At 51.8% G+C, this 24526-nt stretch overlaps 1 protein-coding gene across 1 annotated transcript; it reads left to right on the forward strand.

Moving 5' to 3' along the window:
* Window positions 1–1541: 1541 nt before the first annotated feature.
* Window positions 1542–24260, forward strand: Tie1 (tyrosine kinase with immunoglobulin like and EGF like domains 1). Its single transcript, XM_052717770.1, is given in 24 exon segments — window positions 1542–1693; window positions 4705–5022; window positions 5097–5119; window positions 5122–5209; window positions 6813–6968; window positions 7131–7262; window positions 7369–7509; window positions 7709–7837; window positions 8855–9000; window positions 9247–9391; window positions 11392–11550; window positions 11706–11843; window positions 12046–12336; window positions 12805–13095; window positions 13372–13562; window positions 16122–16332; window positions 16473–16583; window positions 16784–16974; window positions 18040–18153; window positions 18263–18333; window positions 21759–21799; window positions 21879–21975; window positions 22078–22177; window positions 23824–24260. Coding segments are annotated over 24 exon segments (3414 nt in total). The 5' UTR covers window positions 1542–1635; the 3' UTR covers window positions 23896–24260.
* Window positions 24261–24526: the final 266 nt, after the last annotated feature.

Raw genomic sequence — 24526 nt, forward strand, 5'->3', positions numbered from 1 at the left:
AACCAGAGAAACAAACCTCCCAGGAACCCAGCTTCCCCCAGAAAAGTGGTTTTGCACTGGCTGGATCAGAAAAGATTATAGCCTTCACCAGGACTGACTTGAGAACAAAGTCCCAGCCCCAGGGGGAGAGTTTAAAACCTCCAAGTCACTTGAGCTGGTACCAGCTCTCAACCCCATTCATTCACTGTTAGCGGTGAGGAGGACATAGATTTAACCAGTGAGCCCAGGCTGTCCCGTAGGTTCTCCTGCTCCATGAAAGCACCTCCCTGCTGTTCTATGGGTCATGTTCTACCTGGGAACTGGCAGTGGGAACATGGGCATTAAAATGCTGAGACAGCCTAAGAAATGCAGCAGTGGGACTTTGTAAGACAGACCAAGGGGCAGGGACTACTCCCAGGTGTGGTCAGCCTCTAAGAGTATGAGTTTATGGGATGTCTCAGCAGAAAAGGGCACCTGGCACCAAGCCTGATGACCTAAATTCGATCCCTGGAACCAAATGAGAGGAAGGAGAGAGGTGACTCCCACAAGTTGTCCTCTGACTAGAGAATATGTACTATGGTGTGCACACATGCCTATGCCGGGACTCAGGAAGGAAAAGGAGGAGGATCAGGAGTCTGAGGCCACCCTGGGCTACATAAAGAGTTCATGCCACCCTGGACTATAAAGTGCGCTCCACGCTAACCTGAACAACATCATAAGACTATGTCTCAATCTTGAAACAAGAAGAAGTGGCTGCATATTCCTGGGTAGACTTCTATTCCCTCAGTGTCCGGAAACAGGCATGGTTAGCAAGAGCAGACAGACATGGAGCTGAAGCCTACGGGCTGCTGTGGATGAGGAACAGCTGTGCCTGAGACCATTGCCCGTGTGCTCCCCTGCGTACTTCAGCGCATCTCTTGTGGAGCAACCAGCACCAAGAAACCAACGACCAGACCAGAAGTTTAAGTCCCAGCCTTGTCACAGCCTCAGGGTTCCCTAAGCACCACAGGCCTCCATTTTCCCATCTGTAAAATGAGAAAGGAACGTAAGATAGACTGGAAGGGTCTTCGTGTTCCTAAGCCCTTTGCTTCCTTCAGACTTGTGCTTCTGAGACCTGCTCTCTAGGGTCAGGGGTAACTGTCTGTGTCCTGGAGCACATGCGCGAAGAGTCACGTGAGCCTCAGTGTGTGTGTGTGTGTGTGTGTGTGTCCCCTGGGAGGAGGGGAGGCCCCAGAACAATGTCCTGCCTCCAAACGTCCTCAATAGGCGGAAGCCACTGGCTTCCTCCCTTTCCTGTCTCCTGTGCTCCAGCAAAACAGATGGAGGGGACAGAGGGGATGGGAGAAGTCAGTCCAACCATCCCCAGGTCTGTCCTTGTCATAACCCCCCACACACACCTCAAGTGGCCCCCTTCCAGGGCCTTCCAAGCCACACCCATTCCCAGGCTTGTGGGGGCTGGACTTGGGAGGACTACAGGCTGGGAAACAGGACAAGTCTTCCCACCCTTCTCCCCTGCCACCCCTCCCACCCCAGCCATCATTTCCTCTTCCTCCCCAGCACCAAGGCACACTAAGCAGAGCAGGCTGAGCACACAGACCCACAGCAACTGACCCCAGGCCCAGCTGGCCTTGGCTGGCCCAGGTCAGCCTCTGGAGTATGGTCTGGTGGGGGTCCCCTTTCCTGTTCCCCATTCTCTTCTTGGCCTCTCACGTTGGTAAGTCTACCCTGGGTGCCTCCCAAACCCCTGGTTTCCAGGTTTTAATCCCAGCCCTCCCCAAGAAACCTTAATACAGCGTAGCAATGGACCTCACAATATGGAGGCTGCCATGGGTAGGGGGAGGGGAAGTGAGAGGTATTGTTTAAGGGGTGTAGCATTTCAGTTTGTGGAGATGAAAGAAGTTACAGAGTCGGGTGTGGTAGTGTACTCCTTTAATCCCAGCACTTGAGAGCCCAGCCTGGATTCCATAGTGAACTCATGTTAGTCACATAGAGACGTAGTGAGACCTTGTGGCAAAAACAAAAACAAAAACAAAAAGAGCTGTGGAAATGGGTGGTGATGTTTATACAATACTATGAATGTATTTATTAACACCGAATTAAATGTTTACAAATTGTTCTGAGGGTAAATTCTAGGGCATGGGTATTTTAACACAATTTAAAAATTAGAGGGAAAAATAGAAACTGTGCCATCATCATCACAATCACTAACATCATCATCATCATCATCATCATGATTTTGTTCCATCAAAAAATGAGATCAAGGTGGAGAAAACTCAGGCAGGTGCTAGAAACCACTGCCCATGTATGAGGGAGGGCAGAAGACAGCCATTGTTTTGGACCTCAGGAGTAACTGTGTTGGGCATATTCAATAAGTCATTGGACAGCTAGGCACAGTGGCTTTGATCACAACACTCAGGAGGCAGAGGCAGATGGATCTCTGTGGGTTGAATGACAGCCTGGTCTACATAGAGAGACCTTGTCTCAAAATAATAACAATAATAATAACATCAAACATTTATTTAGCACCAATAGCATTCTATTGGCTGAGTGTCTGGAGACTCCCAAACCTATTTGGTGGAAATCAAATGGTGCTGGCCTCCTGGGTGGCTATGTTTGTGTTTAAGTGGGGCTGTGTACAGAAGGCTTGAGGAAGGTTTCTGAAAATGGGCGGCAGATTCTTGCAGCCTGCTGACTAGAGGACTAGTAGGCAGAGGCTGCCTTTGAGTGGTGCACAGTCTAGTGGGGGGCACAGGCCAGGCATGAGGGCCAAGCAGAGACAGACATAGAGTTCTTGAGGAGCGCTGCTTACTCTGCCTCCAGCAGTAAGCCAAGAAAACAGGAAGGATGTCCTTAAGAGGGGTAGCTGCCAGAATAGTAAGTGCAAGCTCAGGAGGCATGAAAGTCCATAGGAAGAATGGGCTCTGCAGAGAAAGCTGGAGGGGCCAAGGGTAAGCCACAAGGATGCTCGGGATTGTACGCATCATCCTGAAGGTACCTGGGAGCCATGGGACATTGTAGGCAAATGAGTCACAGAGTGTTTTTGAGTCTTGGTGGCATCACTTCGGAGAATGAATTGGAGAAGAAGCAGTGGTTTCTGAAATGGTCTGAGTAAGTAAAGACGAGGTCTGAACAAAGGTGGTATGGAAGACAGGGACAGCCAGCAAGGTTTAGGAAGAGAAACTGTAGAAATATGTGCCAGCCTGAGAGCTAAGCAATGAGGATTTAAGACTTGGACAACCTGGCTCTGCTAGTTTCTAACTGTATGACCTCGGGCAAGTTCTAAGCTTTTGTTTCCTGGTAATAAAATGGGAATAATAACACCCACCTCCCAGGACAGTCAGACTGGGAAAGTAAGAGACATCACTAAAGAGCCCGATGCATAATTGACGTCCAATAAACATTAATTATTATGACAGTGGAAATACAGATGACTCTGAAGTTAGTGTCTCAGGTAATGGGCGTTGTCCTCTGAGTCAGGGAACTTGGGAGAGGTGAGGCTTTAGGAAACCTGGATGGAAATGCCTTTGGAGCTGCAAGGCCACACCAGAGGTACTGACTCAGAGATGGCAGTTAAAGCTATGGGAGTAGGTGAACGTGCTCAAGGAAGCCCGAGAATAATGATGACAGCAAAGAAAATCAACTTCACTGGAGGCCGTGAGGATGCCACAGAGAAAGGGCACTGGGTACCGGCTAGCGGCCAGTAAATGGCAGCTTCTTGTACTTACGCTAGACCGCCAAAGACCATGGACTGATATGCTAAGTGGCATTTAAGTTACATTGCAGTTAACAGGCAGGAAAGGGACAGGGAAGAAGGGGTCTTGGAAGGGCTGGGGTCACAGATCTGAGGCAGGCTAGTCAGGTTCTTCCCCTTGGTCTTGCCCACTGTGGGGTACAAATTTTATGCTCCAGTCCCACTAGCCCTGGGCAGCCCGTCTCCCCACATGACATTTCTCATTCTGTGCATTACTCAAGCTGTTTGCATGCAGGGTGGCCTCTCCCTACCCCTGACCTTTCTCCTCCTGCTCCTCCTCACCCATGTACCCTGCCTAAGCTTCAAAAACCCTTCAGTGGTTTTTCTCTGATGAAGTCCCTCTCTGCATCTCCCCTGTCCTCTTCCCTCCCCTCCCCCGAGCTGGTTAGGTGTTCCTCCCTCTGTCCCCACACCTGCAGCTGGGAGGGATATCTATGTCTGGTCCTCCAGCTTCCCAAGGCAGGACCTAGACTGTGTCTAGGTCCCTCTGGGCCAGGTAGGGCTAGCAACTTCATTTCTGCTCCTAGCCTACCTTCAGTCCCAGCCAATCAAATCGTTCTCCATTGTTTAAGCAACAAGGAGGGTGTCTGCATGACACTCCAGTCTGAGTGGCTCTTCTAACCTGCACTTTCATGGCGGGGCAGGGCCAAGTGGCTTAGGGATAGTTGTGGTGCAGACGGTTCAGAAAGGAGTCAGGGCAGGGACCAGACAGGGACAAAATAAGGAGACAGAAACATAGATCACTCCCTGTGAAAGCCCTGCTGTCAAGGGATGTATGCTTTTGTTTGTGTTATAGGATGAAGAGACATAAGGGCTTGCATGTGTAGAAGGGAAGAGAATGGGGTGGAAATCCTTGATAAAGTGAAGTCTTCAGAGGGCACAGTGAAACATTAACACCAGAGTTACTGCTGGAGCTGCAGGCTTCTGGGGCTGTTGGCAGGGTCTACCATGGAGTCACTGTTGTCTGGTCCCAGGTGCAGCTGTGGATTTAACACTGTTGGCCAACCTGCGCATCACCGACCCCCAGCATTTCTTCCTGACTTGCGTGTCTGGCGAGGCCGGGGCCGGGAGGGGCTCAGACGCCTGGGGCCCGCCCCTGCTGCTGGAGAAAGATGACCGCATAGTGCGCACCTTCCCACCCGGGCAGCCCCTGAACCTGGCACGCAATGGCTCCCACCAGGTCACGCTGCGTGGCTTCTCCAAGCCCTCAGACTTGGTAGGCGTCTTCTCCTGCGTGGGCGGCGCCAGCACACGGCGCACTCGAGTCCTCTACGTGCACAACAGCCCGGGAGGTGAGTCTGCCGGAGGTGGAGGGACAGAGGGAGGGCTGCTATCCTGGATCACTGACTTCACCTTTCATCCACAGCCCACCTGTTTCCAGACAAGGTCACACACACACCGTGAACAAAGGAGACACGGCTGTGCTTTCTGCACGTGTGCACAAGGCAAAACAGACGGACGTGATATGGAAGAACAATGGTGAGGGGCATTTGGTTGGACAGGTAGACCCATGCGTGGTTCTGACACCCCAGGGCCTCCATTGCCCTCCATACACTCAGCCAATCACTATGATACACCCGTCATCCTCCTGGCCAGCCTCCAGGGTCCTTCCATGGGATGCACCTGACCCCATTTCATCTCCAGCTCTGAGTCACTCACCTCCTGTACTAAGAGGTCCAGGAGCCTGTGGCCAGCTACCTCTTATGCACTATGTTAAGCCCTCATCTTCAACTCTCCCCTGGGAGTGAGCAGGTGCTGTCACTTGGCCTGCCTAAGAAGAGCAGCGGTCCCCATGGGAAAGAAGACAGCTGATAACAAGTGCCCACGAGGGAAGTCTGACCCCTCTAAGACGTACCCAGTTCGGATCCTTGATGCCCAAGGCAGGCATGCGCTGGAGTCCACACAGATATGTGGGTCTCAGCTCTGTGCCCTGCCTGCCCACTGCCCTGTCCTTATCCACTCCATGGAAGGACTCTTTTTCTGAGTAACCCCCAAAATGCCTGCCTCAGCCCCACAATCTGCTGGCTGACTCTTGGGTACTTGGCTCCTAAGAGAGAAGATCTTTTTCATTGGGTAGAAGGCTTTGAACCAACAGGAAATGTAGAAGTGGGCAGGGAGACCTGAGTCTCTGCGGTCTTTAGAGTTCTGAGCAGAGACAAGAGGGGTTGAATCCTTGTCTAACAGTATGGGTCCTGGATGAAGAGGCCGGGAGAGAGCCCTGAAAAGCAAGAGATAGAAAAAGAAAGGACATTCTAGGAGGCAGGGCAGGCAAGAGCAAAGGCCTGAAATACCAGATGTTTCTAGAAGGCAAAGAAGCATTTAGGAATTCAAGAATGTTAGGGGTCAGGCAGGGTGTGGTGAGGTGTGGGACTGGAGGGCTGAGCAGAGCCAAACTGTCAAAAAACAGCGGCTAAAGGTCTAGTTTTCATCCTGGTGCCATGGAGAGCTCTGAGAGAGAGCCCCAAGTGTAATAGGGGACAGACTATTATAAAAGCATCCCGGTGGCTGTTCAGCAGAGGGTGGGCAGATAGGGCTAACATGGAAGCAGAGAGCTCCTATAAAAGTCATGAGAAGGGGTTGGGGATTTAGCTCAGTGGTAGAGTGCTTGCCTAGCAAGTGCAAGGCCCTGGGTTCGGTCCTCAGCTCCGGAAAAAAAAAAAAAAGTCAAGCCGGGCAGTGGTGGTGCACGCCTTTAATCCCAGCACTCGGGAGGCAGAGGCAGGTGGATCTTTGTGAGTTCGAGGCCAGCCTGGTCTACAGAGCAAGATCCAGGAAAAGGCGCAAAGCTACACAGAGAAACCCTGTCTCAAAAAAAAACCAAAAAAAAAAAAAAAAAAGTCATGAGAAAAGGGCTGAATTATTAAATGAAGAGGAGGGAGAGGGAGGACTTGATTTATTGGGAGGCTCAGAGAGCATGAAGAGGATGTTCTCCGGCTTCCTGGCTTGGATACTAGTACCTGGTGGTTGCCTCTCCCCAAGTCTGATCAATGCACACAGGCCACATTGGTGTGATCAGGGCAGAGGGAGGTAACACCAGTCTCTCGTATGATTCTGAAGGCCCCGACCTAATTGTGTCCCCCAGGATCCTACTTCCACACCCTCGACTGGCACGAGGCCCATGATGGGCGGTTTCAGCTGCATCTCCAGAACGTGCAGCCACCATCTAGTGGCATCTACAGTGCCACCTACCTCGAAGCCAGCCCCCTGGGCAGTGCCTTCTTTCGGCTCATCGTGCGGGGTGAGGAGCAGAAGACAGAGGTCGTGGGTGGTGTGGGGGGCTGTGAGCCTTATACGTACTTCCTTGGGGTCTCAGGATCCATGAGGGTCCCAGAGCTACCCTAGTCCTCAGCAGCTGTGGACAGCTGGGGGGAGGTCCGCTACTGAAAACACTTTCCTCCAGGCTGTGGGGCTGGACGCTGGGGGCCAGGGTGTGTCAAGGATTGCCCAGGCTGCCTGCACGGAGGTGTCTGTCATGACCATGATGGCGAATGTGTGTGCCCCCCAGGATTCACTGGTACCCGTTGTGAGCAAGGTAAGTAGGAGAGCTAGCACTGACTGGGAGAAGATTCTGAAACCAGGGGACGAAGCTGTGAGTATGAGGCCCAACGGAGGCTACACACCACACGCCTTGTGTTCAGCCTGCAGAGAGGGCCGTTTTGGACAGAGCTGCCAGGAACAGTGCCCAGGCACGACAGGCTGTCGGGGTCTCACTTTCTGCCTCCCGGATCCCTACGGATGTTCTTGTGGATCTGGATGGAGGGGAGGCCAGTGCCAGGAAGGTATGGACTAAGCCACTTCCTCCGGGCATAAGTGTGCCAGACCCTTCACTATGACCCTGACCTAAACACCAAGCCCTCCACTCCCTTATCGGTGCCCCCCCCACCACCACCACCACACCAGCCTGCTAAATAGCTTGTGCCCATCTGTACCCTGCTGGGCCTGACTGGCCCATTTTAACTCTACCTCCTCTGTTCCTAGCGTGTGCCCCTGGTCATTTTGGGGCTGATTGTCGCCTCCAGTGCCAGTGTCAAAATGGTGGCACTTGTGACCGGTTCAGTGGCTGTGTCTGCCCCTCTGGATGGCATGGAGTACACTGTGAGAAGTCAGGTATATGCCACTGAGACCCCTCAAGACAGGTGATCCTTTATCAAATGCATCTCTCTGCTCTTTCTTTTGTTGGTGGTGCCCAAGTCCTTCCCTCAGGGAGCTCAGATGTGGTAGGTATTCTCACCGTTCAGGCACCCACATTGTGAAGGATGGCTGCCTCAGGTGCACAGGATCTAGGGGAGACCCTGACCAGTGTGAGCGTTTTTGAGGGGAGGAGTCAAGATCTGGAATTGAATGTGAAAGACAAAGAGAGATGATTGATTGAGGAAGAATATGAAGAAGTCCAGGGAGCTGAAGGAGGGGCTAGGGGAGTGGTCAGGATGGGCCAAGTGATGGGGCCTTTGAATATAAGCCAAGGGTTGCTACTTAATGTGAAGAGCTGAATAGAAATTGTTGAAGGGTGTGTGATGGTCAGACTCGTATTTGAGGAAGAGCCTCTCATTGTGGGTGGAGTACAGAAGCCAAGGGCCGGAAATGAAGGCGTTGGCAGGTGTAATGGCTCAGACCTATAATCTTAGCACTCGGGAGGCTGAGACAAGAGAACTGCCTGGAGTTCAAGGCCAGCCTGTGCTACAAAGTGAGTTTCAGGCCAGCCTAGGCTATAGCATAAGACAGTGAGAAAGAGAGAGGGAATAAGGAAGAAGAGGGAGAGAGAGAGGGAATAAGGAGGAAGAGGGGGAGAGAGACAGAGAGAGAGGAGAATTCAGTCTGAACTGTTTGAGCGGGGCAGGTGATAAGGGACCTGCCTCTGAGACTTAGAAGATCCTAGGAAATGGGATGGGAGAGATGGAGGAGGTGAGCCCTACACCTGACTGGATGTGGGGAACCAGGGCCTGAAGGAACCACACAAGACCTTGCTGATTTCAGTTGCAAGTGGCAGGGCAGACAGTAGGACCCTCTCTGGGATGCAGAGCATGGGACAAGGAGCACATTGGTGGTCACATGGCTGCCTCAGGATTGTTTGGGATGGTTTTTCTTTCTCTCTCTCTCTCTCTCTCTCTCTCTCTCTCTCTCTAGACCGGATCCCCCAGATCCTCAATGTGGCCACCGAGCTGGAATTCAACTTAGGGACAACGCCTTGGATCAACTGTGCAGCTGCAGGGAGTCCCTTCCCAGTACGGGGCAGCATGGAACTCCGCAAGCCAGATGGCACCATGCTCCTGGTCAGCCCCAGTCACCCCAACCTACTGTCTGCTCCCCCATCTCACCAGCTTGGCAGTTCATTCCTTAGACCCCTCACCCCATCAGAAATTGTAGGCTCTGCCCACTTGCCTGGCCATGACTTAAATGGGGTGGGCGAACTGGTGAGGGGATGTTGCTGGGTCTATGTTCCAGTAACAGTCAGTACTGACTCCAATCTGTCTTAGGAAGCATGCATTCTCCATTGACTGTCTCCTCTTGTCTCTTAGTCTACAAAGGTCATTGTGGAGCTCGACAGGACCACAGCTGAGTTTGAGGTGCCCCGTTTGACTCTTGGGGACAGCGGCTTCTGGGAATGCCGTGTATCCACGTCCGGTGGCCAAGATAGCCGGCGTTTCAAAGTCAATGTCAAAGGTTGGTGGTGTTCTAAGGCTCTGGACGATGGATGGTACTCTGAGTAGGCACTACTTGATGCTGCTCAGGCTGGGGATCCTAGCAGGAAAGTCAAGGGCTTCGAAGGGCAAAGCTCAGCCCCAGGCAGAGAAGGCTGGTGGCCAATCAATCAGTGTCCAAGCTGGAACACAGCTTGGTCCCACCTGGAAAAGACGCCAGGAACGGGATATCCTCCAGCCTTGCCCTGTCTCCTGTATCACATGTGCTGTTCACCACTGCACCCAGGGTCCCTTTGACTCCACCTCTGAGATGCCGCTCCTTCACCTGCGTCACCTCACATGGACACACAGGGACAGCGGACAGGCGAGCCTGTCCGGCTCCTCAGAAGGGACACGTACACAGGAGTCTGTTGGGTGAATAAGAAGGGAACTACCAAGCACTCAGAGCAAAGCGCAGAGCACCCTCTCCGTGGACTTGGCATTTTTTCACTTCCGCACTATAAGCCTGGGCAGTCCAGTACCCCAAGCCCTCCTCTCCTTCTGCCCCTCCCCCACAGCCCGTGTCTGTTTTCATCTCTCCTCTCCTTCCCTCTCCTCTTTTCCTTCTGCTTCCCAGTCCCTCATCACCTCCCTCCTACTACCCGGTCCACCAGGCCCCACTTTTCTCTTCTCAGTCTTTTATCAGATCTTTGGCTTCAGCCGCTCTCTTCAAGTTCTCTCACCTTGAGCAAGTTAGAACCCTTCTGCTAGTTTCTTACTGTGGAAAAGCGGCCAGGCTGCTCGGGAAGACTAAACTAGGGGATGCGTGTAAGTAGTTAGCACCGTGGCTGGCAGAAGGTATAATCAATACAGAGGACAAATGCTGTTACCTAAAAGTGGCATCTAGCGCCAAGGTGCCAGCCCTTCTCTGGCAGTACCACTGTGTTCTGTAGTCAGGACTCCTCTCCTGATGCCAGCCCTGAGTAGTGGACCTCCGTGAGGTGGACATCTTCTGTGAAGTTCTGGTCTCGAAGCCAGTGTGGAAGTTCATGCCTGTGTGTGTGTGTGTGTGTGTGTGTGTGTGTGTGTGTGTGTGTATGTGTGTGTGCGTGTGTGATTCAGGGACCCATTGTATACCAGCCACTTCGTCTGGACTCTGATCCCCTGAACGAGCCATAGGCACTGGGGGCTCCTTAGGCTCCAAACTGGACATTCATCTCCCCCAGATCTCTACCTGCCCCTGACAAACTGTTGCCACCTGACACTCCTTCACCTCACCACCCTGCGTCTTCCACACTCCTCAGCCTCCCTCCCTTACTCCCTCCCTCCCTCCCCCTCTCCTTTCTTTCCTTTTATGTTTTCTGGGAAAGTCAGTCTGAAAGAAGCCAAGGAATCTGTTTAGGCATTAATGCGATAATCTAGAGAGAAAAACTGAGGCCGGAATAGGGGCAGTGACTGTGGAGGAAGCCAGGTAGAAACACAAATACTATTTTAGGGTAGAACTGGTTGATTTAAGGTAGTCTGATCACACAGACCTAGTTCAAATTCTCCTAGCTGTGTGTCCTTAGGCAAGTCGTGCGATGTCTCTGAGCCCCAATTTCTTCATTCATCACCCAGGGGCTGTGAGAATGGTTATACATAACAAGCATCAAGTGTGGAGCAGGTACCTCATCACTGGCATGTTCTGTCTTTCAAACAAATCAATAGATTGAATGCTGAAGAGAGGGAAGAGAGCACATGACACCTAGATGGTCCCTGCCTTGCACCCCAGCCTCTCTCTACCCAGTATTACAAGGACAGAGAGCTGCTTCCCAGCCTCCGTCTGGTCACATCACACTCTCACCTGGCATCTTTTGAGACACCTCCATCCTTATGGTCAAGTCCTTGTTGTCCAAGCTTCCCAGAGACCAGAACCGCTTTCTCTGAGCCTTGGCCATCCCAGTCATCTGCTGAACTTGGTCTCCTCCCACCAAACTAGATAATCTCCAGATCCCAGAGTGCTCCCTTCCTCCCGGACCCTGACTCCTCCCAGTTTTTTGGCAGTACCCCCAGTGCCTCTCACTGCTCCTCGGCTCCTGGCCAGGCAGAGCCGTCAGCTTGTGGTCTCCCCGTTGGTCTCCTTTGGTGGGGATGGACCCATCTCCTCCGTCCGCCTGCACTATCGGCCCCAGGACAGCATGATCGCCTGGTCTGCTATTGTGGGTGAGTGGGGTCTGGGTTAGGGGGTGGAGGGATGTGTAATAGTGAGGGGAAAGGGAGGGAGGAGGTGATTCAAAAAGAAGAGGGGGCTAAGGGGGAATCGTGGCTCCGGGACACGGTTGGGACCTAGTGATGTGTGTGGCACACCCCACCCCCAGTGGATCCCAGTGAAAATGTGACGTTGATGAACCTGAAGCCAAAGACAGGATACAGTGTTCGTGTGCAGCTGAGCCGGCCAGGGGAAGGAGGAGAGGGACCCTGGGGGCCTTCTACCCTTATGACCACTGACTGTCCTGGTAAGAAGCCTCAAGAGTCTTCCCTTCCTGTTCCCCCGGGGTTTACGGCCGTGCCCACTCAGAATATGTCTTGGTCTACCCCCAAAGACCCCTGCCTTTCCCACTGGAGGTCGTCCCAGCCCTGCCCACTGGGGATTTTTATCCCCTTTAGCCCCCAAGGACCCGTTGAATGATTCTGACCCCTCCTAACCTCTGGCCACAGAGCCTTTGCTGCAGCCGTGGCTAGAGGGCTGGCACGTGGAGGGTCCCGACAGGCTACGAGTGAGCTGGTCCCTACCCTCGGTGCCACTGTCGGGTGACGGTTTCCTGCTGCGCCTGTGGGACGCGGCCCGGGGACAGGAGAGGCGGGAGAACATCTCATCCCCCCAGGCCCGCACTGCCCTCCTGACTGGACTCACGCCCGGCACCCACTATCAGCTGGATGTGCAACTGTATCATTGCACCCTCCTGGGCCCCGCCTCACCCCCTGCACACGTGCTTCTGCCCCCCAGCGGTAGGCCCACTGTGGGAATGATGGGTAGGGATAAGGGAGGTTACAAGAGACCGGATGGACATGGAGCGAACCCAGGAGGCGTGGGGGAGATAGAAGATACACTAGGAGGACACGGGTCACCAGGAGCATGTGGGGTGTGTGTGTGTGTGTGTGTGTGTGTGTGTGTGTGTGTGTGTGTGTGTAAGGAAATGACGACTCGTGCGAAGAATGGGGCCGTGGGTGAGGGTGGAGGGAGCCTAAGCTACTGAGGACATGGAGAAGACTTGGGATGCAAGGTGACCAAGGGAAGAAGCAGCTTGGAGGTGGAGGTGACCTGGGGATGGAGATGAGCCCAGTCAGGGGAAGGTAGCACGTGGCTCCTGTGCCGGGATCCACAAAGAAAAGCACATGTTAGAACAAATGCATCGGCCCCCACAGCTAAATAGCCCCGTCCAATCTATCCCTTCCTCCCCTCCCTTACCTCCCCAGGGCCTCCAGCTCCCCGGAAACTCCATGCCCAGGCCCTCTCAGACTCTGAGATCCAGCTCACATGGCAGCATCCTGAGGCTCCGTCTGGTCCTATATCCAAGTACATTGTGGAGATTCAGGTGGCTGGGGGCTCAGGAGACCCAAAGTGGATGGATGTAGACAGGCCGGAGGAGACAAGCACCGTCGTCCGTGGCCTCAACGCCAGCACACGCTACCTCTTCCGTGTGCGGGCCAGTGTGCAGGGTCTCGGCGACTGGAGCAACACCGTAGAGGAGTCCACTCTGGGCAATGGTGAGAGAGTGGGCCCTTGCACTCTCTCTAAGCCCCAAGACTGCATGTGCCCCTCCACCTTACCTCCAAACTTGGAGCAAAGGCATCGCAAGCCCTGACTTTCCTGCCTCGGAAGCTATTCTAGTTGCTTCCCCAAGCCCTGAACTCCAGTCATCCATGACACCTCCTCACAGCATGGTACCAGGATCTCCAGCCTCTCCCTCTGTGGGATCCCATGGTGGCCTCTGGGTTCCCCGACCCAGGCTATCTCCACAGTCTGTCCTTCATTGTGTCTAGGGCTGCAGAGCGAGGGCCCAGCTCAAGAGAGCCGGGCGGCTGAAGAGGGCCTTGACCAGCAGCTGGTCCTGGCTGTCGTAGGCTCCATCTCTGCCACCTGCCTCACCATCCTAGCTGCCCTTTTAGCCCTGGTGTGCATCCGAAGAAGCTGCCTGCATCGGAGACGTACCTTCACCTACCAGTCAGGATCGGTCAGTGTCTGGTACCCACTGGGTACATGATACTGTCTATTGTGCGTGTTTATACCCACATGCATGCAAGTACATATGGGTATGCACATGCCTGTTCATGCCACAAGTTTAAAGCTACATCCAGTGACCCTCTAGGGTATAAAATAGAACTTTTTTTTAGAACTGAATTCAGCTCATGAGCCCATTCATATTAATGGTTGAATAATTAGCAGTCTCAGTTAAAAAGAAGACAGTTCGTTCATATTTCACCAGGTCTTATTCCAGGCTTGGAAACCACCGTTTGGAATTGTCTTCTTCCCTTACCACCCCTTGAGGGTGCTATCAGCCTGGATCACATGGTGATATCCTGGAGGGGCAGCTAGGGCCCATGCTGGCCTCACAGGCACTCCCTTACTTGGGAGCCAGCCTCTATCTATATACTTCTGTGGTCAATGTTCTGAATCCTGCTTGCTGTGAGCTCTCATCCCAGCCTTCACTGTTTTTTGTTTGTTTGTTTGTTTTTTGTTTTTGTTTTCCGAGACAGGGTTTCTCCTTGTAGTTTTGGTGACTGTCATGGATCTCGCTCTGTAGTCCAGGCTGGCCTCGAACTCACAGAGATCCTCCCGGCTCTGCCTCTCGAGTGCTGGGATTAAAGGCATGCACCACCACCACCCGGCCCAGCCTCCACTCTTTTATTGTTCCTTTCTTTTTTCCTTTTTGAGACAGGGCCTCTCTATGTAGACCAGGCTGGCCTCGAACTCACAGACATGGCCTGCCTCTGCCTCTGAGTGCTGGGATTAAAGGTGTGCAACACCACACCAGCCCCAGCCCATATTCTTGGAAGCTCCATGGCCTCCTTTGGGAAACTGTTCACTTGTGCTTCTCCGGACCCCTTGAAGGGCAGCGATGTGTGGCCATGCCCTTCACATAGCCAGCCTTTGACCCTCTAGAAGTGTGCAAGGTCTGCAGCCTCACCTGTGCGCCTGGAGGAGAGAGGCTCACTCTTCAAACACTCCTGGGTTGTTAGTCCTCTTACAGGCCATGCCCTCTGGCCCTCACACCCGTACAGACATGGGATGGGGAGGGCTGCCGGCATCTCACCCTATCATGTCATGTCCACCCATCCTGGTGGTCCCATCCCCTCTGAGAACTTCCCACTGTTGTCCCACTCAGAATCGGAACTCTAGCCTTGGCCCTTTCTGCATGGGCTCTTGCTATTTAGAGTGGTTTAAAAGAAATTCAGAGCATTACCAAAAATGACAGAAAGAAAAGAAAGGAAGAAACACTTCTCTCTCTCTAGGGCTAACTCTTGTATAGAAAGTTCAGTGTTCAACACTGGTGTCTGCGGTGCCTTTAAAAATCCCATTGGAGTCCAGAGATTCAACTGGCTTCTTTGTCTGAGCTGTGTTGACCTTGACTCTGAGGTCAGTGCTCACAGAAAGCCATCACTGCCGTGGGAGGCGGGGAGAGGGTAGCAGGGCCAGATGCTGAGGCAAGGCAGTGAGAACTCAGTGTACATGTGATCATTACACTTATCAGTATAGATGTCTGCTATGTGTGCCTGCACACAGATATTCATGCTCATGTGTGTGCCATGTAGTGGTGCACTTGTGCATCCCATGTATATATGCATGTGTTCCTGTGCTGGTACACCTGTAGGTCCTCATGTGTACGTGTATGTCTGAATGGATGCACCTACATATGATGTAGCCACAGACCGTACATGTTTATTCTGTTGTATGCCTCAGCTGCACAAGCTTCATATGAATCCATGTGACCTGTGTCCCCAGCACTTACCCAGCAAACTTGGCATCACTTAACTTAGGAAATCCCCTGCCTGCATGGTCCACCTGGACCTTGCTTCAGGTTCTCATATTGCAGTCCCTTACTCCCGATCAGCTGCTGCCTTTTCCTGACATGACTCCGACCAGTACAGCCCTGCATAGTAGAGGGAGCTGGGCAGTCCTCTTTGTTATGGTCCTTGAGTCCTGGCCTGGGATTGGAACTATGTCTAGACACCAAGAAGAGGGACAAAGATCGTCTCTGCTTCTTCTACCATGAAGAAGAAAATCTGTCCACCTGCTCCCTACAGCTCAGGGCTTAGCATGTAATAAACACTCAGGAAATTCACCCAAGATGGCATAAGTAAATGAATAAATAAAGCCTACTTGTGGCACAATAATGGGAAGCTTACTTTTTCCCATTACATCTCATTCCAATTCTCTATTTAAATATTAGAATGCTTTTGGTCCATTTGACCTATCCATGATTTGGCAACTTACCCACAAGCCCTGGGTTCCACCTTGTAGCAAAGCCCACATACTAGACCCCCAGGCTGATGCCTCTGTATTTGTCTTCTTAGACACCTGTGACCCGGAACCCACCTGTGACTCTGTCACCTGTGATTCTGTGCTCTGTCCATCTCTGTAGGTGGGGCCCAGGTTAACCACCAGGGCGCCCTCTGTCTGGCTCTGTCCATCTGTCTAACCGTTGAACCCTCTCTCTGTATGCCTCTCTGATCCTCCTATTGCCCTCATATCTCTCGTGTGGACTGGCTGCTATTCATCCCATCCCGTGAAGGGCGAAGAGACCATCTTGCAGTTCAGCTCAGGGACCCTGACATTGACCCGGCGGCCAAAGCCACAGCCTGAGCCCCTGAATTACCCTGTGCTGGAGTGGGAGGACATCACCTTTGAGGACCTCATCGGGGAGGGCAACTTCGGCCAAGTCATCCGGGCCATGATCAAGAAGGACGGGCTCAAGATGAACGCCGCCATCAAGATGCTCAAAGGTCCTCGGACATGACTCCAGACCCCAGCCTCTTTCTCTTCCTTTATCCCACAAACATCAGGCTCTACCTAGCTCCCACCAGCAACTGATGCCCTCCCAGAGTTATCCATGGCAAAAACTGACACTGATTTCTTTACACAGAGTATGCTTCTGAAAATGACCATCGAGACTTCGCAGGCGAACTGGAAGTTCTGTGCAAACTAGGACACCACCCCAATATCATCAACCTCTTGGGGGCCTGTGAGAACCGAGGTGAGCCCCTAGTTCATGGCCTATTCCTTCCAGACCTCTGTCATCAGCCGTCACCTGTACCACACTAGTAGCTTGTGGGGAATCCCTAGGTTCTGTGCTCATCACAGGATTTTCCTGCACGCTGCAGACTGCCTCTTACAACCGGGCAATGCTCATAACAACACATGACCTGTACCACCATGTGTCTCCTTACCTCCCAGGTTACTTGTATATTGCTATTGAATATGCCCCCTATGGGAACCTGCTAGATTTCCTGAGAAAGAGCAGGGTCCTGGAGACTGACCCAGCGTTTGCTCGAGAGCATGGAACAGCCTCCACCCTCAGCTCCCGGCAGCTGCTGCGCTTCGCCAGCGACGCGGCCAATGGCATGCAGTACCTGAGTGAGAAGCAGGTGTGTGTGAGTGAGTGCGGTGGGCAACAGTAGGGAGAGAGGGGACCACTGAACAGACCTGATCAGGCAGTCAATCAGCAGGTTCTAATTGGGTATGGGCGGTATGAACAGTGAGAAGGAAGGACACAGGCCTGGGCTCAGGCCCTGGTGCCGAGCGACTGCAAATGTTACATGGATGGAGAAGAGGACAGGAAGCATATAGGGAGAAGGTGTTGGATTTGGAGTCCCTGAGAGACATCCTGGGTGGAGGTGTTGAGCGGGCAAGTTGTAGACACCAAACTAGCACTCAAGAGACAGGCCTGTGCTGGACAGTGTTGGGACTGCCATTTCAGCACCCACTCCAGCAGGGAGGGGGTGGGGGAGCCACTGAAGAGGGTGGAGTGGGCTCCCAAATGAGATAAGAGAGGGGACAGCTGCCAGAGGGCCACTCCAGACTGAACGAAGGCATTTTACAGGCAGCAAAGTTTGGAGTCTTTGAAAGGAGAGGGGCATCAGGGAGAAGCTGATGGGAAACATGTCTGAGGAGAATGTAGGGCTAAGGGGAGAACCTGGAACATGGAGGTCACTTACGGACTTCCATCAGTAAAGGAGAGCGGACAAGACAGTGGAGGAAATGGGACAGAAGGCATTGAAAGAGGAGAGGTAGGATGAGGTAATGCCTGGAATCCCAGCTCTTGAAAGACAGCGGTGGGAGAATCAGGGGTTCAAGGCCAACCTGGGCTACATAATAAGTACCTGACCAGCCAAGACCACATAGCAAGACTCTGTTTCAAAACATGAGGGGGAGGGGTGGAAGAAGAGAAAAGAAGAACAGGAAGGGAGGGAGGGAGGGAGGAGAGGGCAGCAAATCAATCACCCCTGTCCCAGAAAGAGGGATACTAGCCGCACTTGACTGTGGCCCAAGTCGGGAAGGAATGCATGAGAACCAGTACTGACTTTCCTCGGACCCTGGTCAGCTGATCCACAGCTGAGGCATGTGTGGGTGGGAAGACACAGGAGCTCCAACTGGCCCCACGCTCCTGGGCCCCCATCCCTCTCTTCCCTGACTTCTGACATTGTGTGCAGTTCATCCATAGGGACCTGGCTGCCCGAAATGTGCTGGTTGGAGAGAACCTGGCCTCCAAGATTGCAGACTTTGGCCTTTCTCGGGGGGAGGAAGTGTATGTGAAGAAGACAATGGTAAGTCTCATTCAGCCTTTCCCACTTAGGACCCATGCCCAGACCTGCCCCCCAAGCTCCTCAAATAGCCTTTTCTTCCATCCTGGCCCTTTGACCCTTTCCTTCACAGGGCCGTCTCCCTGTGCGTTGGATGGCCATTGAGTCTCTCAACTACAGTGTCTACACCACCAAGAGTGATGTGTGAGTGTGGGGAGAGGTGGGAAGGGGCAGAGGGCTTGGCCCCTGAAGACACTCAGGCATAGCCTAGATACAACTCAGCAATGTCTTGGGTTATTGAAGGCATGATGTGGGTATCAACAGGTAGAGTCCAGGTGTGCCACAGTGAGTTCTGAGAATGCTCTAGAAGTTTCTGCATCTTAGAGGGAAGGTAGGAGGCTTCCTAATGCCTGGGAGGATTTTGATCTTGGAAGTGACTTCAGTGGTAAGACTGGGTTAGGGAGTGTTTAGGATTTTCTTTGTGTAAGAGACCAATGAATTCTTCGATGAGATCCAGAAAAACTGGGTAGTCACTAGGGTAGCAAGAGAGAACACTCAAGTACTATAGGCTGCAGAAATACAGGAAGTAGGATATCAGCTGATCATGACAGGCTAATACCTGGAAGAAGCCAAGGGCCTTCCAGAGGTCAAGCCGAGGCTCAAGGAGTCTTGGTGAGACTGGCTTTTCCATCATTTATTGGGCACCATTTCCCCTCTACTAGTGGAATATTTAGATAACCTTCTGTGCTGATAGCTATGCACAGCCAGAACCCCAATTCAAGCCTCCCTGTAATTATCATCATTGGCAGCATCCGGCCAGGTCCATCCCCAGACAGATGAAAGTATCTTATCAGAGATACCTCTGTACTCTCTAAGAACAGACTTAAGCATCCAGGCTACCTGTTTGAGAAGGCCTGGCGGATGAGCTAATTAAGCTTAATTTTACCCTTTCCAAAGTCTTATCTCTAGTTTTAGATCTACCTTTAACCATTAACTCAGAACTAAAAGTTTTCTACTTACAGGTACATCAAGCTGACTCAGGCTGCTTGGACAGATAAGGGACCAAAGGAAAATAAGACAGTTTTATTTTCACTCATTACTGATAGACTCCTAACACTTTACCTAACCACTTCTAAGAATATAGTTGAGCACATAAAACCCCCTTTGCTCAGATATTAACCGAATTTAGCCCTCAGTTGATTCTATTCCCCATTAGTCACTTCCCTTTTGGGCTGCAGATGATGGCTGGCAATTACTGCTCTTTTGTGTGGATCATATTGCCCTACTTTTGACCCTGAGGGAATTCAAGCCTGGTGACCTTGTCTTGCCAGAGCATTGCTATTGCAAGGGTATATAACCTCAGAGAGTATAGGACAAGGCGGAGAAGAGAAAAGAGAATGGAAGAATTAGATGGGGAAGAACTGGAGGGGAATGAACTGAGATGGGGAAGAACTAGATTGAAGGGCTAGAAGAGAGGACTAGAAGAATGAGATGAAAGACGAGGAAGAGCCAGATGGGAAAGAACGAGATGAGAAAGGAGATGGGAGAGGAGCTAAGATGGGAAAGAACTAGATGGATGAGAACCTAGATGGGGCAGAACTAAGAAGGGAGAATTAAGATAGAACTTAGAGGGGACCGCAGACAAATGTGGAGAGAAATTAGGCAAGAAAGGAACTAGGCATGAGAGCAGAATAGAAGCTTGTAAAGAGAGAACTGACTCAGAAGAATAAAGTGTATGGACTAAAGAGTTTCGTGTGTGTAGATTTACTAGAGTATCCCCAGATACGCTGGAAAAAGCTATCAAGGGGTTGGACCCCCATAGCCTTCAATACTCAAGGGGCATGCCCACCTTTCTGTCTGAAGGGTAAGGTCATGGCCACCTGAAGCTCTTACAAGTACATGACCCTTCAGACCCTCTGTCACACACACACACACACACACACACACACACACACACACACACACACACACGCGCGCACACACACACACACACACACACGCACACACACACACACACACGCACACACACACACACACACACACACACAGGTGCACATAGGTACATACATGCACACACCATGACCATCTTGGCACACTTCCTACACACCATGACCATCTTAACTCACACCCCCTATCTCCAGGTACATACATCTCAGTCTGAACCTGACCCGCTGACCTTTCAGCCCTCTCTTCTGAGCTGCTCTATCCCGGCCCTGAGCCCTTTGGACTGATCTGATCTCACCGACTGCCCCTCTGACCACCACCTACTTCCTGCTTCTGCCCCAAGATTCCCTAGAGTTCTCCACACTAGAACTCCCTGCCCTGGCCTTAGGTCTGCCATGCACCTGCACAGAGCTTCTCACCATGCAAGATGCACCGAAGAATGAGGACTTTAGAGCCAGGATTCAGATCCTGTTCAGACCTCAGTGTTTTCATCTGAAAAATGAGGATAGTAACGCCTGAATCACAGGGCTGTTATGAGTTCCATAATTGGCATGTATGTTAATTAATCAGTACTCAGACCATAGTTAGTGCTCAATAAAAAATGTCAGTTAAAAATACTCTCAATTTGGAGTTGGAGAGATGGCTCCATAGTTAAGAGCAGTGGATGCTTTTCCAGAGGACCAGGATTTGATTCTAAGGACCCACATGGTGGCTCACAACCATCTATAACTCAAATTCCAATAGACCCAACAACCTCTTCTGAATTCTGTGTGTACCAGGGATGTACATATTGTGCATATACATACACACAGGCAAGAACTTCATTCACGAAACTAAATCTAAAAATTATTTAAAAAAAAAAAGAAAGAAAGAAAAAAACCTTTAAAATGTTAGCCATAAGGACTGTGGAGCTGGCTGAGCTGGTGAAGTGCCTGATGTGCAAACCTGACGACCGAAGTTGAGATTCTCGGCACTCACATAAGGGAGGAGGGGAGGGGGTAAGAAATGGAACTGCAGGCAGCGTGTACTGCAGTCCCAGCATGTACTGCAGGCCCAGCATGTACTGCAATCCCAGCATGTACTGCAGGCCCAGCGTGTACTGCAGGCCCAGCATGTACTGCAGTCCCAGCATGTACTGCAATCCCAGCATGTACTGCAGTCCCAGCATGTACTGCAGGCCCAGCATGTACTGCAGGCCCAGCATGTACTGCAGGCCCAGCATGTACTGCAGTCCTAGCATGTACTGCAGTCCCAGCACTAGGGAGACAGAGACAGGAGGATTCCTGGGGCTTGCTGGCCAGTCTATCAGAATCAGCAAACTCCAGGTTCAGTGAGAGGAAACCACCCAAAGACTAAGGCGGAGATCAATTAAAGAGGCCCAGTGTCCACCTGTGAACACACACCCCACACACTACATACACTCACCACACACTACATACACTCACAGAGAGAGAGAGAGAGAGAGAGAGAGAGAGAGAGAAATACACAAAATGTTACTATAATTAATTGAGTCTGGGGATCAGGAGCTATGAAAGACCTTCCCTGGAATAGGAACAGTAGCTGGCCAAAGCCAGATGCCAGCAGAGAAGACACATGCAGGACCTGGTACAGTGACACAGCGTGGTTACATAGAGATTAAACTATGTGTCTCCCACAAGTAATTATGTCCATCCTTCTCATTTCAGCTGGTCCTTTGGGGTCCTCCTCTGGGAGATAGTGAGCCTTGGTAAGCTGACACCCTGTTCTCCAGAGCATCCCACCTTACTGTGGGGCCCTGGACTGAGGGAGTCTTGTACCCTCTGCAGGAGGTACGCCCTACTGTGGCATGACCTGTGCTGAACTCTACGAGAAGTTGCCTCAGGGCTATCGCATGGAGCAGCCTCGAAACTGTGATGATGAAGTGTGAGTTCCCTCCCCACTGAGCTCTGCGAACTCAACTCTGGGATGGGCGGCCTCAACCCCCGACAGTCCCTCACCTTACAGCACCCCCACTCCCATCCACAGGTACGAGCTGATGAGGCAGTGCTGGCGGGATCGGCCTTACGAGCGCCCCCCCTTTGCCCAGATCGCGCTACAATTGGGCCGAATGCTAGAAGCCAGGAAGGTAAGCGGTTGGACAAGGGGGGATGGGCACCATCCAAGTTCACAGGAGCACCATCTCATAGATGCCACATACGAGGCCACTATGCCCCTCACCCTCACACATTGCCCAGACTCCCTCAGCTGAGGCTGTCGCCGCAGTTAAGTTGGATTTAAGATTCAGCCCATGCAGGGTGTGGACACTAGGCCCATATACACTCTTTCCAAAGCTTTTATTGCTTAGTCTCAACAGCAAATCTCTCCCCTAAATTCCAGACAGCTAGTCTGTCTTCCTCCAAGCCATCAACCCATTCTCTCCTGGGACCCCTCTTCTCATCCGGTCCAGGGTCAGAGAAAATGCATGAATGGTCACCCAAAAAGGAAGAGGTGGCTGAATGATATAGGAAGGGCTAAATAAATAAATGTAATTAGTGAGTAGTACAATAATCATATGAATAGACACAATCCAATAGCTGAATCGAATAACCATGTGAATAGGTGAATTATCAAATAAAAATGAAAGAAGAAATACAGCAAAATGTGTAAATATGAAAACAGGTTTTGGTGGGGTTTGTTGGTTTGTTTGTTTCAAGACAGGGTTTCTTTGTGAACTAGTTCTGTAGACCAGACTGGCCTTGAACTCAGAGATCCTCTTGCCTCTGCCTCCCTAGTGCTGGGATTAAAAGCATCACCACCACCACCTGCCTATGAAAATAATGAGTTGAAGCCAGGTGGTGGTGGCGGCGGCGGCGGCGGCGGCGGCGGCGGCGGCGGCAGCAGCAGCAGCAGCGGCGCACGCCTTTAATCCCAGCAGAGCCAGGCGGATCTCTGTGAGTTTGAGGCCAGCCTGGTCTACAGTGCGAGATCTAGGACAGGCATCAAGACTACACAGAGAAATCCTGTCTTGAAAAGCCAAAAAGAAAAATAATGAGTTAATTAAATAGCTACCGTAAGAAGAAAGGAAGCTGGGTGTCTATGATGCACATCTATAATCCCAGCTCTTGAGAGATGAAGCCAGAAGGACTGAGTTCAAAGTCAGCCTGAGCTACATAAGAATACTCTTGTCACTCAAAAAGCAGGCTGAGTGTGGTGGTACAAACCTTCAATCCCAGAAGCAGAGGCAGGAGGGTCTCTGTGAGTTCAAGGACAGCCTGGTCTACCTAGCAAGTCCCAAGACAGCCAGGGCCACATAGAGAGACCTTATCTCAAAAACAAAACAAATATGGCCTAGGGTGTAGCTCAGTTGCTAGTGCTTGCTTATCATGCACGAGGCCCTGGGTAGGACATGGTGGCACATACCTGTAATCTCAGCACAGAACCAAGACTGGAAGTTCAAATTCAAGGTCATCCTTTCCTACAAAGTGAGTTCAAGGACAGCCTGGCTTAGACTGTCTCAAAAGCAGGGAAAGGAAGGGGTTATGGGGAGCAGAGGGGAAGAGAAGAGGCAAAGGGAAGGGAGGAGAAAGAAAGGGGGAAGGAAGAATCAGCTAATCATATATACAAATGATCAAATCATCAACAACAGCCTTAGGAGTGATAAATCAGTGATTTTTTTTTTGACAGTGTCTCCGTAGCCTTGGCTGTCCTGGAGCTTGTTGGGTTGACCAGGCTAACCTTGAACTCACGGAGTTCTGCCTGCTTCTGCTCCACTGAGACTTGTTCTTCCCACAGGCTTATGTGAACATGTCCCTGTTTGAGAACTTCACCTACGCAGGCATCGATGCCACAGCTGAGGAGGCCTGAGCTACCCCCACCAGAACCTGGCTCTGCTGGCCGGAGCAAACTGCTTCCATCTGTGACTTCAGGCCCTTCTAACCTCGGACCCGAGCTGTCTCAAGAAAGTCTCTGAACTCAAAGGAAAAGCTCCAACACACACACATGGGCTGAGGGAAACAGGGGTCCCCATTCACGGCAGCCGCCCTCAGAACTGCCCTTCTTTCCTTCCTTCCAGCTCGTTCTGTTCCTCCACATATGTGCTCCCCACTCTTCCGCTCCCTACACCCAAACCCCACTTCTGATCCTCCACCCAAAGCAGGATGCATGCTACTAACACCCCCCCCACACACTCTCTGCTTGAACTCAGAAAAAGTAAATACGCTGAGTAGCCACGTGTGTCTACATTTTACAGGTGTTTGGTCCAAGGTGGGGAGAGTTAATCCCAAGAGCAAAAACTTGGGAGGAAATGAAGCACCATCTGATAGCACTGCCCTTCAGAAGGGGTGATGGGTGCTCTGGAGGACCCATGGACCACATACACCACCAGTCCCCACCTCTACCCCAATCACGTTACAATTTCCTGTTTCCTCCTGCTTCCCAGCCTCCACACCAGCGTGTTTCCCTGCATCTCTGGGCAGTCACCCCAGCCTCAGAGTCT

Source organism: Peromyscus californicus, unplaced genomic scaffold (assembly GCF_007827085.1).
Source record: "Peromyscus californicus insignis strain IS unplaced genomic scaffold, ASM782708v3 Scaffold_5__1_contigs__length_169319896, whole genome shotgun sequence".
In the NCBI taxonomy this organism is placed as follows: Eukaryota; Metazoa; Chordata; class Mammalia; order Rodentia; family Cricetidae; genus Peromyscus; species Peromyscus californicus.